At 40.2% G+C, this 14,007-nt stretch overlaps 1 protein-coding gene across 2 annotated transcripts in view; it reads right to left on the bottom strand.

The window, feature by feature from the left end:
- Positions 1–1,311: 1,311 nt before the first annotated feature.
- Positions 1,312–14,007, bottom strand: part of ap1m3 (adaptor related protein complex 1 subunit mu 3) — a 29,921-nt gene continuing 17,225 nt past the window's right edge. The window contains exons 7-12 of one of the 2 annotated variants that reach the window (XM_029430401.1): positions 11,263–11,405; positions 9,402–9,473; positions 8,974–9,132; positions 6,960–7,085; positions 6,503–6,578; positions 1,312–2,966 (exon numbers count right to left, since the gene is read on the bottom strand). In XM_029430401.1, the coding sequence (XP_029286261.1) occupies positions 2,731–2,966; positions 6,503–6,578; positions 6,960–7,085; positions 8,974–9,132; positions 9,402–9,473; positions 11,263–11,405 (812 nt within the window). In that variant the 3' untranslated portion in view covers positions 1,312–2,730. Of the gene's footprint in view, positions 2,975–6,502; positions 6,579–6,959; positions 7,086–8,973; positions 9,133–9,401; positions 9,474–11,262; positions 11,406–14,007 lie in introns of both variants that reach the window. The other variant, XM_029430402.1, reaches the window with a different exon arrangement.

Genomic DNA, 14,007 nt, shown 5'->3' with positions numbered 1-14,007 from the left:
ACAAAGCAGAGAAGGAATAACTCTTGGGGTGAAAAAATCAGTGAAATTAGATCTATTACATCCACATAGGCAGTCATAGAATTTCAATGTACTTGCAAAAGTTTGAACTGGGTCATCAATATGCTTTATCGTCTTTTACAAAGGTATGTGAATTTACAGTATGCTGACATTGCTGCATTGTTATTATTGAGTAATTTGTTTCCAGAAGAGTTAAAACCTTTACTTTCAAAGCATAGAGGTCTCAATCATGAGAACTGTGCACAGAGGCAAATGAAGGTCATTCGTGTAAAATGTTTCCAAAGCCTTTGAGAGTCATTCTTCACATCGCCTTCCAGAAGAACCTCAGAAAAAGCCCTGCATTGTGTATCATTTGTGTGTGTGTGAGTGTATTTGTGTCAGTCACGCCTCTTTATCTGTCCGCACATATGCATAGCCTATTGCCTTGAGACAAAAGGGGTCAAACAGTTAAACATTGTTGGAGTGATGACGGACAGCAAACTGAAGGCACAATGCACAAGGCAGCGGCCTGTAGGGGCTGGTATAGACCAGCACCACTCTCTCGCTAACACACACAACAGCAAAGTTCACGCTGCATTTCTTTTTACAGCACACACAGAAAATCCTGTAATCCTTACTTACATGAATCTGTCTTTTGACCCACAGTATAAAGTAGCGATGGCAGGTTGTGTATCCATGCATAACAGCAAGAAGAGTTGAAGCAGAGCGAAGAGGCAGCTCTGATACTGGGGAGGGTCAACGGAGAGGATTTAGAGTTTTTCTGTCAGGCCAAGACAGAGAAAATATTTGAACGCAAACACTATAAACCAGACCAAAACGTGCTTTTCTATAAAACATCTATATATTTTCCGAAAAATAACAGTTTATCTTTAGTATCTGAAGTGTGATCAAAATGTATACAGACATATACTTTTACCTTTATCAAAGTATACTTGAGATGGCTTTTGGCATTTCTAATGTTATATGTGAAAGCTTAGTTTTAGTTTGCCAGACAACAATCTCAAAATATTTTGAACACATTCTTTCTGCTCACACTTGACCTTGATTGGGACTAATGAATGGGATAAGTCTGCCTATCATGGGAAGTTAATCAGTGTGAAAGAGTGAATCATGTAATTCTTTGTTTGGGCCCAAATTTCAAATGTAAACAATACATTTAGTGTCTGAACTAAAAAGCCATCGTTAAAGAAAATAAGAAAATAATCAATATAATAGATGAATCCATCTTTGGAACGCCAGTGAACATTACAAAACAATCCTCTTAGAAACAAGAAAAAATTATAGTATCCCAAGAACAGATACAAATCTTTTTTTATTTCCAAATATATCCCTTTTCTTCCTATGGACACATAGTAGTTGATAAATGAATGCAAACACCTGATAACACACACTTATAAGCAATCCTCATTGGTCCTCAGAACAAATGTCCCCACACAAGAAATTGGAATGATTGTAACAAACAATTTTGTATTTAACAGCAGAGATGAAATACATCGACACAGGACTCTCTTCTTCGCTGCTGGCAGTGCAGCTGAAGTGATGTGGTGCAATGCATGCACAACAGAGGGAGTGAATCACACCACTAACTGCTTTGAAGAAGTATATGAGCCTGCAGAAGTCGACATATATATACGTATATAAAAGTCACAGAAAAACAATTACCTCAACATATTGTCTGTATTCTCAGATTCTGCAAAGAAATCCCTTCAGGTTATTTTACGTTGTCCTGCCCCTCCCCACTCACTATTTTGTCCTTCAAACATTTTCCACGGGGCACTAACTAATACAGTATAAACAACAGATAAAAATATGACGAAAGATTCTGCACCATGCTCATTCCTTCAGTCTCTGCCTCAAAGCGGCAAGCTGATTGCGAGCACAAGGACAAGGTTAGAGGCCCCATGAGAGCGCGTTGACAGTGTTATGTTACACTGCCAACGCCTCTGACAATATTGTGCCTTATTAATCATTGATCTGGTCGCTGGTGTTAGTTTCAGTGCACTGGGGATTATGTTCACAGTGCTAAAGGTGATGATACATAAGTAATTTTTTAAGGCAATGAATATATGATAAAGAGGTTCCGGCAAAACAAATGCCTTTGAGAGGGATGCCGATTAATAACAGTTAAATTGTGCAGCATATGGATGATAAAGTGGTTATTAAGGACAAAACATGAGGAATAAAAACCCTTACAGTTAAAGATGCTGATAGATGTGACAAGATGTGGTGTGGTGGTTAAAATCCTCCATTGAACAACTTTCTCTACATAAAGAATACAATCTGATGGAGAGATGGCACACTTTTGATTATGAAAAATCACCCAACTGCAATATTAAATCCCTTAGAGAAATAAAGAAAATGACAATGACTCATCAGTTACTGTATATTTGCACTACACACTATTTTGCATGTTACACGGTAAAAAGCTACACAACTTAGTGGACAAGCCAAGGAACCAAAAAACCAAACCAAAAAAGGTTAATGCTCCAAATTCTATATTTCGTAATATTTTTGAAATCTTCTCTTTCTGAGGAAAAACAGGTTTATTTCCCCCCCAAATTGTGCTCTTAATTAACCTCGAGGGACATCGCATTAAAATTGAGGAATTGAATGCTTGCCAGAACCAGACGGTGTCACAAAGTTATCAGTTCATTATTCACATATTAAAAGTTTTGCTGGAGTTGTGTGGAGCCCTTAAAAAAATATCACAGGTCAGAGGTGATGCAACAGCCTTTCCCGTCTGAGTTGAGAATGTCTCACAGGAAGGGATGATGTCTTGTATCCGTTCAGGGTGGGGAACAATTTCATGTGTCCTCCTGCGCTTGTCCTCTGCTGTCCATTGCAGAAGGGGAGCCAGAGAAACAGAGAGAGGAGAGGAGAGGAAGACAGACAGAGGGAGAAAATATCCATTCGTCTAGCAGCATCTCTGTCCTTTAGTTTGTCCGGAGCTGGTAATCTGCCAAGAAATGTAACAGCAGAGCATGAACACAGCTTCCATCCCCTCAGCACTCCTGTACATCACATCACTGCCAATATCAGCCCCATTAAATCCCTTAACAAGATTTGCAAGAATACTAGCCGTAGTGGCATTCTAATAAATCACATTACCAATAGTTAACACATTCCTTTCGAAAATAGATATTTCATTCTCTACCGTCTCAGAACAGACTAGACATATTAGCAATATCTCAATCTTCTGGGTTATTATGTTGCATATTTGTATCCAGGACTGTCCAATAAAATGAAATACTACATGGCCAAAAGTACATAGTTAACCCTGTCACACATTATTTAGTGTACTTTTGGTGGTTTTTCATGGTTTAAAGTGGACACTTTTACTTCCAATGAAGGGAGATGTTGATACTGCAGCACACAATTGTAAGTCCCTCATTTTTAGGTACTAATTTCTCTTTTCCCCAATTCATTTTAGACGAATGTTACAATTGATTGAATAGTTGATTGGAGGGTTATTCAGACACCTGTTGCACATGTTGTGGGGACTGGCTCCTAATTAAGAATTGAGAGCAGCTTGGTGCATTTCCCCTCTTAGCCAATCGGACTTAAGAGATGAGGGGAATTGCACACCAAGGACTTTCTGATCCTTCCTTGACTTAATGCACACCTAATTTCATTAGACAAAGCAGCCAGAAACTCTGGTCTTTAGGCCCTTTTGAGACTTCTTCGCTGTCTTTTTGTCTATTGTCTTTTTTGATTGAGGTTGATGTTGAACATTCTGAAACTACCTGAAGTGAATATTAAAATAAACACTTTTTCACTAACTGCATCAGGGCAGATTTGAGTAATATTTGTTTATCCTTGCGTAATAAAAACTTAACTTATTAACAAAGAGGCATTTGTTTATTATTAAAGAGGCATTTTTTCATCATTGTCATTAAGAAGGCATTTTTTTCCTCTTTAAGGCACTCATGAGATGTTTTTCTAAGTACATTTATTTTAGTTGTATGTGCTTGGGAACTTGTTTGCAGGCTCTTTTCTGATCAGCTGTAATCTGGGGAATCAGTACTACCACACAAGTATATTTTAGTCAATAGTGTGTTTCCAACTTTGTGGTTTTGGGAAGGAACTTTCTGTTCTGGGTTCGGGTCAAGAGGTCAGAAAACCTCCTTCAAAAAGACATAATAATAACAGAAATAACTAAAACTCCAGCCTTATTTACTTACATAGCCTTACTCAACAGTGTGTTGTGTCGTACGCTCCATATTTCTATTTTTTAAAAGAATGATCTAATTCAATATTTTAAAGAATGTTAAATGTCACAACTCGACAAAAGCTGCAAGCCCATGGAGGAATCAAGGGGCTCAGACATGTCTGCATTAACAGCAGAATGTAAAGCAGTAATCTGTGTAGAAGTTTGTAGACTGTTAATAAACTGAAATAACCTCTCGAGCCTTATCCCCCAACATCAGTGGCCGACCTCAGCAATACTCTTGTGTTTTAATAGGATCAAATCCCTGCGGCTCGGTTCTAGACTTTAGCGGAAATCCTTCCCACAAGTGTGGAGGCCTCTATCGCTGCATGTTAATGTCCATGGTTTTAGAATAAGAAGTTCAACAATCACATATAAGGGTAATGTTTGGTTGTCATGGCCATGTACTGTACTGATCATCACTGTCCACATCCAAAAATGGCATGTTATATAAATAACATTTCATACACACTGAAGCTTGAAAACTCTGAATTTAAATATTTCGACATATGTGAAACAACACCACCATCAGCGGTCACTTGCCAGCCAGTATCAAAGATCCAGCGGCAGTGAGACGCTGCCTGATCATATTCTGACCACTCACAGTCTGATATTCGGGAAGTTGTCACATGCTGCTGTACAGAACAGCCTCTAAATGCCTGTTCATCACTCATTAATAAGTCAGCACAGTCAGTCTACAGTATCAGGGTATTGTTTAATCAGTGTGAGTGTGTCTGCATGTAGTGCAGAGTGAAATGTGAGCAGCACTTTCTTCTCTCCCCCTCCCTCCCAATGTTGCTGATTGTAACAATAAGAGAAAGGTGATAGCGTTCTCTCCAGTCCCTCCAACTTGAACACTCTTCTTCTCTCACTCGTACTTATCTCCTGTCCCCCCTCCCCCCTCTCTTCCTTGCTGATGTTACAGAAAGGAAATAGTAACCTTGGCATTCGCTGAGCACCACCATGGGAGCTTCCTGGCACATTGTGGCATCATTCAACCTCCGGCAGCCCCAGACTCGTCCAGGTAATGCATATGATGGATGTTATAGCGTTAGGTTCATTTGTCGGCCACATGGCAGGTATGAAACTTAAAATATTTATGGCACTGGTCCAGTGGAGGTATTGGGCTTCCGTCTCCATTTCCATGTGCCCCCCATTGAAACTACTGAGCTAGTAAGGAGGATGTTCCTGCAGTCTCATGAATATACTTTAGCTTTTGTGGAAATATGCACTTTTGTGTAATCTGTCCAAAGATCAAGCATGTGTTACAGGTAGAGATGTAGCTTCCTTAACATATTTCAACATGTTTTCTGGGTGAAATCTCAAGTTAGTGGGGTGATAAAATTCCCAAAGCTCACAAACACAGAAACATCTCTTGGTGTTTGTCTCTCTTGGTGTCACACTTGAGTTGGAAAGATGCAGAAGAGGGCAGCAACTGAATCTACAGGTGCCAGCTTTGCAAAACAAACTTGACTGTATTGTCTCAGATTTAGAGTAGCCCTGTTCAAATTAAAACAAGCTAGCAGCGTATACAGTTTCTATCCTTGGCAACCTGTGAGGTGTCACTCTAAACCCCTGAGGTCATGGCTCATGGTGATAGAGCCAGGTAATGGATATGATGAATGTTATACAGCTGGGTTCACTCCTCGGCCACTTACTGAATAGTAATGCAGAAAAACTGATCCTGACACTGCTCTCGCAAGGAAAACATCATATTTACCCTTGGGGGGGGGGTTTGGACTTGAAAACATCCCATTTTTAATGAACATAGACTCAAAATTCATGAAACACAATGTGGGCACTGGATATTCATTATTAACAGTCAGTTTAATAAATCATATCTATATTTATGCGATTGTATTTCTAAGGATAAGTTGTTTTCAAATTCGAGAAGATGCCACTGAAAAGAAAATCAGATCAAAGCACCCTCACACGGTCCTGGTGAGGCAGACTAGTTGTGTTTTTGAGTGTTAAGCTAAATAATACCTAAAGATATTTATTTCCTTTATTTTTTTAATAAATACTTATTGGATAGCAGGTTTACAGGGGATTTCAAAACTATGGATGCAACAGACTGCCAACTTTGTAGTACCACAATCGCTGACCTTATGTCACCTCACATAAATAGTTACATCAGATATACATAGATATAAATAGTTACGTCAGATATACAGATTTTTAATTTAATTTGGGAATAGTGTGTGCGTGCGTGTGTGTGTGTATGTGTGTGTGTGTGTGTGTGGGGGTGAGAGTATAGTTCAGTGAGTTTGTTCTCACCTCCACTTTGTGTGATGTAGCGCACCCATGGTAATGCCTGGTAACCGCTCTTCTCTATGATCTTAAGGTAACGCACCTACGGAACACAGACAGGTTAAATATAGTTATTTCACCCATTCATGCACAAACACACACCGACATAGTGTAGTCTGTATGCTTGAGTGTGTACATGACAGCCCACTTATAGCAGAAGTAAATCGTCCCTGTCCATTGAAAACCATGTAAGTTCGAATTTGGTGTTTTAAAAATGTTCAGACAAATAGAAGGACGAAAAGTGCCATTATGAGTTTACAAACTTTTCCTTCTTCTAAAGCGAAAAAAACTATTTAAAAAAACTCATAAGATCATCAAAAAAGAGGTACATATATATATATATATATATATATATATATATATATATAAATAAATGTATTTGTCAAAAGAAAAGACTGTAATGGGTGTTAATAAAGGGTCCAACCTGAATCCCAGACACGGTGAAATAAGGGATCTCAAAGTTAACTGTGATTGGTCTCTTTCCCTCCAGCTCCTCACTGTCCACACTGGGTAGCCCAAAGTGTGCCCGCATCATGTACTCCTTACCACCCTACACATGCAAAAAGAGAAAAGAAAAAAAGGTTACTGCATCTGGCAAAACAGAGTAAACAATTAGAGTGAAGTTGTTCACAAAACCTCTCAGATTAAACAGTTTAGTTTAGTTTGAAGAGTTCTGCTCCCAGGTGTCTGACTCTAATAAATACAAGGTTGTTTTCTCCAAAAACAAAACAAATGTATATTAATGGCAACGTGAGACAACTCCCATGTCGCATCAAGGTGAATCAGATGTCAATCTATGGGATTTAACATCTGCCAGACATATCTATGCTGTAAACACAGGCAGCAGGTTAATCATTCTTCATAGCAGCCATTGTGTAAAACATTATCCAAGCAATGCGTCTGTTAGTTTGTGCTTTGGTTTTACTTGCTGCAAATCAGTTACCATTGTGACTTTAAAGCCCCTGAAACTTTTAGGATGTGTGACTAAATAAGCAACAATCAAAGTTATTTTTTCATCAGGACTGTGTGGGTGTTGTTTTGATTGACAGTTACCTGGCAACAATAGCAAACAACCCACCATTTGTCATCACAATGTTGTTGTATGTGACATCCCCTGTGCCAACTTTAAACTAGCGAGAGAAGCTCAGATGAAAACATGAATACAGAAACTGTTCATGACAGTTTCTTTCTCTTTGCTATTATACAGTTGTTGTGGAAAACCTTGTTATCGTTACGCTTGCCTACAGCTAATAAAAAAATATTATTTTCTTTGCGTAATGTAATAAATAACAATAAATGAGAAATTGTTGAAACACATCCATGATTATGAAATAGCTGATGGCAAACGGAGTCATTTCTAAAAAGCTTTATATGCTTTCCCTGTTACAGGAGGGCAATGTTTGTGCATCGGGGTTGTAAATAACGTGACAGAGCTGAAGGCTGGCGCATGTGGATTAGTGTTTCAGTCTCTTATCACAACAAGCCACTGCTTCATCTTTGTTTCCTCAAACCTCCATCAAACATTACAAGTCGAGTATGATTTCCTGAGAGAATATGCAGTTTTATAGTGTCTAAAGGTTGATAGTGACAGAGGAAATTGTGCTACAGACCAGCTGGATAACAATACATCACCAGTTGAAGGGCTGAAGGTGTAATGAATCACTTTGGAGAGATCAGAACTTGACAAATAAAAGGAACCTCAACTGAATTAATGCTTCTATGCACATTTTCCATCCGTTTACATGTTGGTGACAGCAGAGACTGACACTACACTTGTGAAAGGTACAGCATTAACTGGACAGATAAGATATGATGTGTGTGTGTGTTTTTGTAATGTGATAAATGGCTGATGGCAAAATACAACTTCTAGTTCTGACACTGAGACTGTTTAAGCTTATGTAGATACGAGGTATCGTCAGGGGTGGAAGAAGTACTCAGATATTTTACTTAAAGTTAAAGTACAATAGTTTTAGCATCAAAATACTTAAGAGTACCAAAAGTAAAAGTTCTCATTATGACGAGAGAGAATGGCCCATTTCAAAATGATGTATGTTATAATTATTGATGTGTATATCACTTTAATGTTGCAGCTGGTAAAGGTGGAGCAAATTTTAATTACTTTATATTGCTGGGTAGCTTTAACAAAGTCTCATCTTAAATTATAACAATGTATCATCATTTATTTGTTGATTATATGTTTGTATTATTAATCTGTTTCTCCAAAGTCACTAAATTTATCAAATAAATTTAAAGTGAAAAGTACAATATTTGTCGTAGAAATATAAAGTAGCAGAAAATGGAAAGTACAAGAACTTCAAAAATATTACAGTAAATGCACTTAGTTAATTTCTACCCCTGTCTATCATACTGAGGTTGAGTCATTATAGTTAGTATAGATATAGTTATTATAAACTGTGATATTTAGTTGCCACACTAACAGGGAAAGACTTGATGTTCCACTGCACCACGCTCTTCTCGGGCACCCACTTGGCGCTCCCTGTGCTGGTCTTGAACTTTGGTGAGTCAGCATCACTGGGCACTGGCACCAGAATGGACACATTGTTGGCGGTGGACCGGCTCTTGAACTGACCTCGAGCCTGTGGAAGGTGACAGAGGACAGAGTTCAAATGTCATCTGAGACCTTTACAAAAAGAGCTTTCACATCCAAATTCAAATCAAGGTCTTTAGGCACAGTTATTGTGAGTCTGTACAGCAGTCACTGCCTCAAACAGATGGTAAGAAGTAATCCACCTGAGAAGTAAGTGTCATAAATATTAAATATGTTTCAGTGAAGGGACTGCAGTAGATGAGTGGATAAGCTTGTGGTGCTCCGTATGTGTGTGTTTATGTTTGTACTCATCCTTACCTTCACCTTGATCTCCACACGGCTGTGAGAGAACTTCTCAATCACACTCTCGATCCATATGAGAGGCTTCACCTGTCAGAGACAGAGAGGGAGTGGACAAGGTCAGAAGAGAAGCAGAGCTGAGGTGCATCACTACAACACACTCAGAGAGAGGGCGAGAGAGAGATAGGGTGAGAGAGGACGAGAGAGAAAGAGAGAGGGCGAGAGAGAGAGAGAGAGAGAGGGCGCGAGAGAGAGAGGGCGCGAGAGAGAAAGGGCGCAAGAGAGAGAAGGCGAGAGAGGGCGAGAGAGATAGAGAAAGGGCGAGAGAGAGAGAGGGCGCGAGAGAGATAGGGTGTGAGAGGACTAGAGAGATAGAGAGAGGGTGCGAGAGAAAGAGAGAGAGAGAAGGGAGGAGATAGAGAGAGGGGCGGAGGAGGAGAAGGCGAGAGAGAGAGAGGACGAGAGAGAGGACGAGAGAGAGGACGAGAGAGAGGACGAGAGAGAGAGAGAGGACGAGGGGGACGAAGAGAGAGAGGACGAGAGAGAGATGTGTGCGAAGAGAGAAGGAGAGAGGACGAGAGAGAGAAGAGGGCGAGAGAGAGAGAGAGAGAGGACGAGAGAGAGGACGAGAGAGAGACGAGAGAGAGAGAGGACGAGATGAGAGGAGGGCGAGAGAGAAAGAGAGAGGACGAGAGAGATGAGGAGGTCGATAGAGAGGGTGAGAGAGAGGGCGAGAGAGCGAGAGGGCGAGAGAGAGAGAGGGCGAGAGAGAGAGAGAAAGAAAGAAAGAGAGAAAGAGAGAAAGAGAGAGAGAGAGCGAGAGAGAGAGAGAGCGAGAGAGAGAGAGAGAGAGAGCGAGAGAGAGAGAGACGTCTTGCAGTTCACATAGATTTCAGGCACAGCAGCCCCTTAAGTACCCTCAGGTTCATTGAACAGCATGTCAGGTGGAAACATGTTTAGCAGACAAACTGAGCTGCTGTTTATCTTGAAACATATTATTTGTCATTGTGACTCCACATTAACATAAACTTTCAGTCACATTTATTTCTTAGTCCATATGTCCACTTTATTCTCTTTGGAGAATAATTATAACATTATATGTGATGTTGTATTGACACCCTGTGGACACAGTTTTACAGAACTACCAGTGTAACTAATTGATTGTGTATTGTGTGTTGTGTTATAGTAAAAGTACAAGAATCTTTGAAGCGTACTCTACGCTCTCTCCCCACAGTGATTACAAACTCCACAACCAGTATAATTTATTAAGATATTCCAAACTGCTGCCACTTTTTTATTTATTTACTGACTTGTTTTGGACTATAGGTGATCTTATATACATGCATATCTCTGCTCAGTGTCTTCTTATGGTTGACACAGCTTATTGTGCTTCCCTGAGGTTCTGATTATAAAGCTATAACTCACCTGTGTGAGTTATACTCGAGAGTAGGCTGTGTCATTGATACAACGTAAGGCAACTTTACTGAGGCAAGACATTTTGCAGTTGAACAATAAACTTTATCAATAATGACAGTAAGAGAAAGACGACGGCACATTTTGAACGGTAAGCTTCACTGGAATAATAACAATACAGCACACAATACAACAACAATACAACATTAAATAAGAAAAATAAGGGTAAAAAATAAGTTCTAGATTCATATTTGCCAACATATACGACAATATCTGTGTTAAGCCGAGATCTACCACATGATCAGAACATAAAGGTTTTATATGTTTTTGAAGATGAAAATTATGAACTTTTTAGTTTGTGGTGGTCGGTACTTACTGAGAGACATAATAAGAAGTGTGCTCTTGCTTTTGCTGGTATTCATGAGTGTGTGCTAAAGAGAGAAGTTTGTTTGTGAGTCCTACTCACTGTAGTGTTGAGGCGGTAGGACATGAGTTCGCTCTCGCCGTCGGGGGGGATGAAAGAAATGGTGCGGTCGTTCTCGAAGCGTGACAGACGGACACACTGGTGAAACTTCACATCCTCCAGCTCCACTGTCTTACTCTTCTCTCCTGACACACACACACACACACACACACACACACACACACACAGACACACACAATACACACAGAGAAATACACAAAACAGATTGAGAGCCTTCCACGCAGCCTTGAGGAAATCAAGGTCAAGGTAATGATGACAGACAAACATTCACGCAGTCTTTCTCACACACACACACACACACACACACACCAAATCTATCTGCCTTCTTCATGTTCCCCACTTTAGCTGCTGCACACAAACACGCACACACACTGCGTGCCTCCAAACTGCTGCCATCATCTTCTCCCCCACTGAAGCCCATTTAGCTGCCACACAAATACATCCACACATACAACAAAGTAAATAAATGTTGTACTATCAGCCAGCAAAAAACACTTCTGACAATAACACATATGCGTCTCCCTAAGAAGCAGTTTTTTCATTGATCTGCCAAGAAAAAACACTATTTGCTTTGATGTCAAAAGCTTCTGATTTACTGTCCGCCTACTAAACTAATGCAGGTTTTTTATTATGGTCTCATTTCATGAAATACGCCTACAGGGAAGTCTTTATTCCAATGGGAGTGTGTTTTTACCCATTATATCATTAGTAATTTGACTGTTTAAGTGCACAACCATGTCATTGGAGGTGTTTAAAACCTGCCAGACACAGATGGCCACAGGGGGAGGTATTAATCCTGCGTTTATTGATATTATGAAAAGCAATAAATGTTAAAGTAATTCTTCATGCAAAAATGGAAGAAAGTTTTCAACCTCTCAAATAAGGAGATTTCCTGCTTTTCTCTTTTTTTTGCACCATATTTAACTGAACATCGTTGGGTTTACTTTACAGTTCGTCAGTTGTAACTGTACTGTTATTGTTGTGCATTGAATATAACAGGAAATAGCCACAAAACATGTCAATTAGTCAGAGGCTGTCAGTTTACTCAATTATAGGAAAGGGGTCCCTTAAGAAAAAAAGGGTGGGAACCACTGCACTAGAGTACAGTTAAGAGTATGGCTACCAGAGTATAGTTAGGGACCAATTAAGGAGCGCTCTACCCTTTATCTAACTCTTCAGGAGTTCGTTAGATGCTGCTATAGACAGAAATCAGCAGATTGTGTTGGCTCGATCATTTTCTCTGTGAACAAAATGAGGCTTTCCCAGACAATTCCTCTCAAGGGTAGAGCAATAGTGCATCGCTGTTGCAATAGGCAGTTAAAAGCGCGACCTCCTTAATAGTGGCATCTGTAGTCTGCTGGAGAAAGCCTGATGTTCTCCTCCTTTGTGGTTAATGGAGTGTGCTGAGTGGTGGAAAACTGCTGTAATGACTGTGGGCCTGCAGGCCTTCAACCAAATCCCCCATTCAACAGTCAGCTTAAAGCCTCACCTGCTCTGAATGCAACCCTGGACCAGCACTGTCAGAGAGACGGTGTGTGTGTGTGTGTGTGTGTGTGTGTGTGTGTGTGTGTGTGTGTGTGTGTGTGTGTGTGTGTGTGTGTGTGTGTGTGCGTGTGTTTGTTTATGCAGCTTCCGTGTTCATTGTTCTCTCTCTTGAGTGCCTGTACGTGCATAGGTTTATGAATGTTTGCTTTCTACCTGCTCGTTTCTCTATTGATTTTGCTTATGTGTGTGTTTGCGAGTGAGTGCGCGCTTGTGTTGGTGTGACATTTCCTCATGCCTGAGAGGGGACTGGCTGAGGTCAGATCTAGGGTGGTGATGGCCTAGTGGTACGCATTCCAAACAAAACACTAGAAGGTCGGGAGTTCAATACCAGGCTGCCACCAGTGTACCCCTGAGCAAAGTGCTTAACCCTGAGTTGCTCCTGGGAGACTGTCCCTGTACTTAGTTCAATGTAAGTCGCTCTGGATAAGAGCGTCTGCTAAATGACCTGTAATGTAATCTAGGGAGAGCACAACACTCCTGAACAAGCAAAGCAGGGAAGCCCTGTAGAATGGTTTCTGTCTTTCTATTGTGGTTTGTTTTTATGTCAGACACATACAAACAAGCGTGCACACACGCTTGCATGTTATCAAGAAGACAAGAAAGAAAGGTCATATGGGACACTCTCTGTCACTGCTAGGACCTCGGGGGCCAGAAGAAGAGGCAGGTGTGTGTGTGTGTACGTTTGTGTACATGCCAGGTGGGGATTGAAGATGCAGCAGTGTCCCTTGTGGTTCACCTTGAAGGCTGCTTTCCCTTGCTTCTGTGCTTTTAATACACAGCAGCAGACAGGAGGAATCTAATCCGTTTTCTGTCTGATATCCCAAGGTAAACATTTCTTTTTTTTTTTAAAGACACAGGAAACCGTTTTAAAATGTCATTTGGAAAATATTCCGTTCAAAGCATCTCACAGTGCTGTGATAATCAATGACATGGGTGGCCAGTGAGACAATATAACACAGACATTGTAGCATTTAAAGGTGGAGGGCACAGGATACCAAGTGATTAGTGGATTATCTTCATGAGATAATAAATCTTCAACTCCTTTTGGTAGTTGAATAATAATTAAAGTCATCTTTCCAGCAAAAGTGAAACATATTTCTTGGTTCTTGATAGTATAACCATTCATTCTCGGTTAGGCAAAAACAAGTAACATGTCACCTTGGCCGTTTTTTACTAAGACAC

The sequence above is a fragment of the Cottoperca gobio genome, chromosome 4 (genome assembly GCF_900634415.1).
Source record: "Cottoperca gobio chromosome 4, fCotGob3.1, whole genome shotgun sequence".
Classification (NCBI taxonomy): Eukaryota; Metazoa; Chordata; class Actinopteri; order Perciformes; family Bovichtidae; genus Cottoperca; species Cottoperca gobio.
This window is presented reverse-complemented; position numbering and strand designations above follow the sequence as displayed.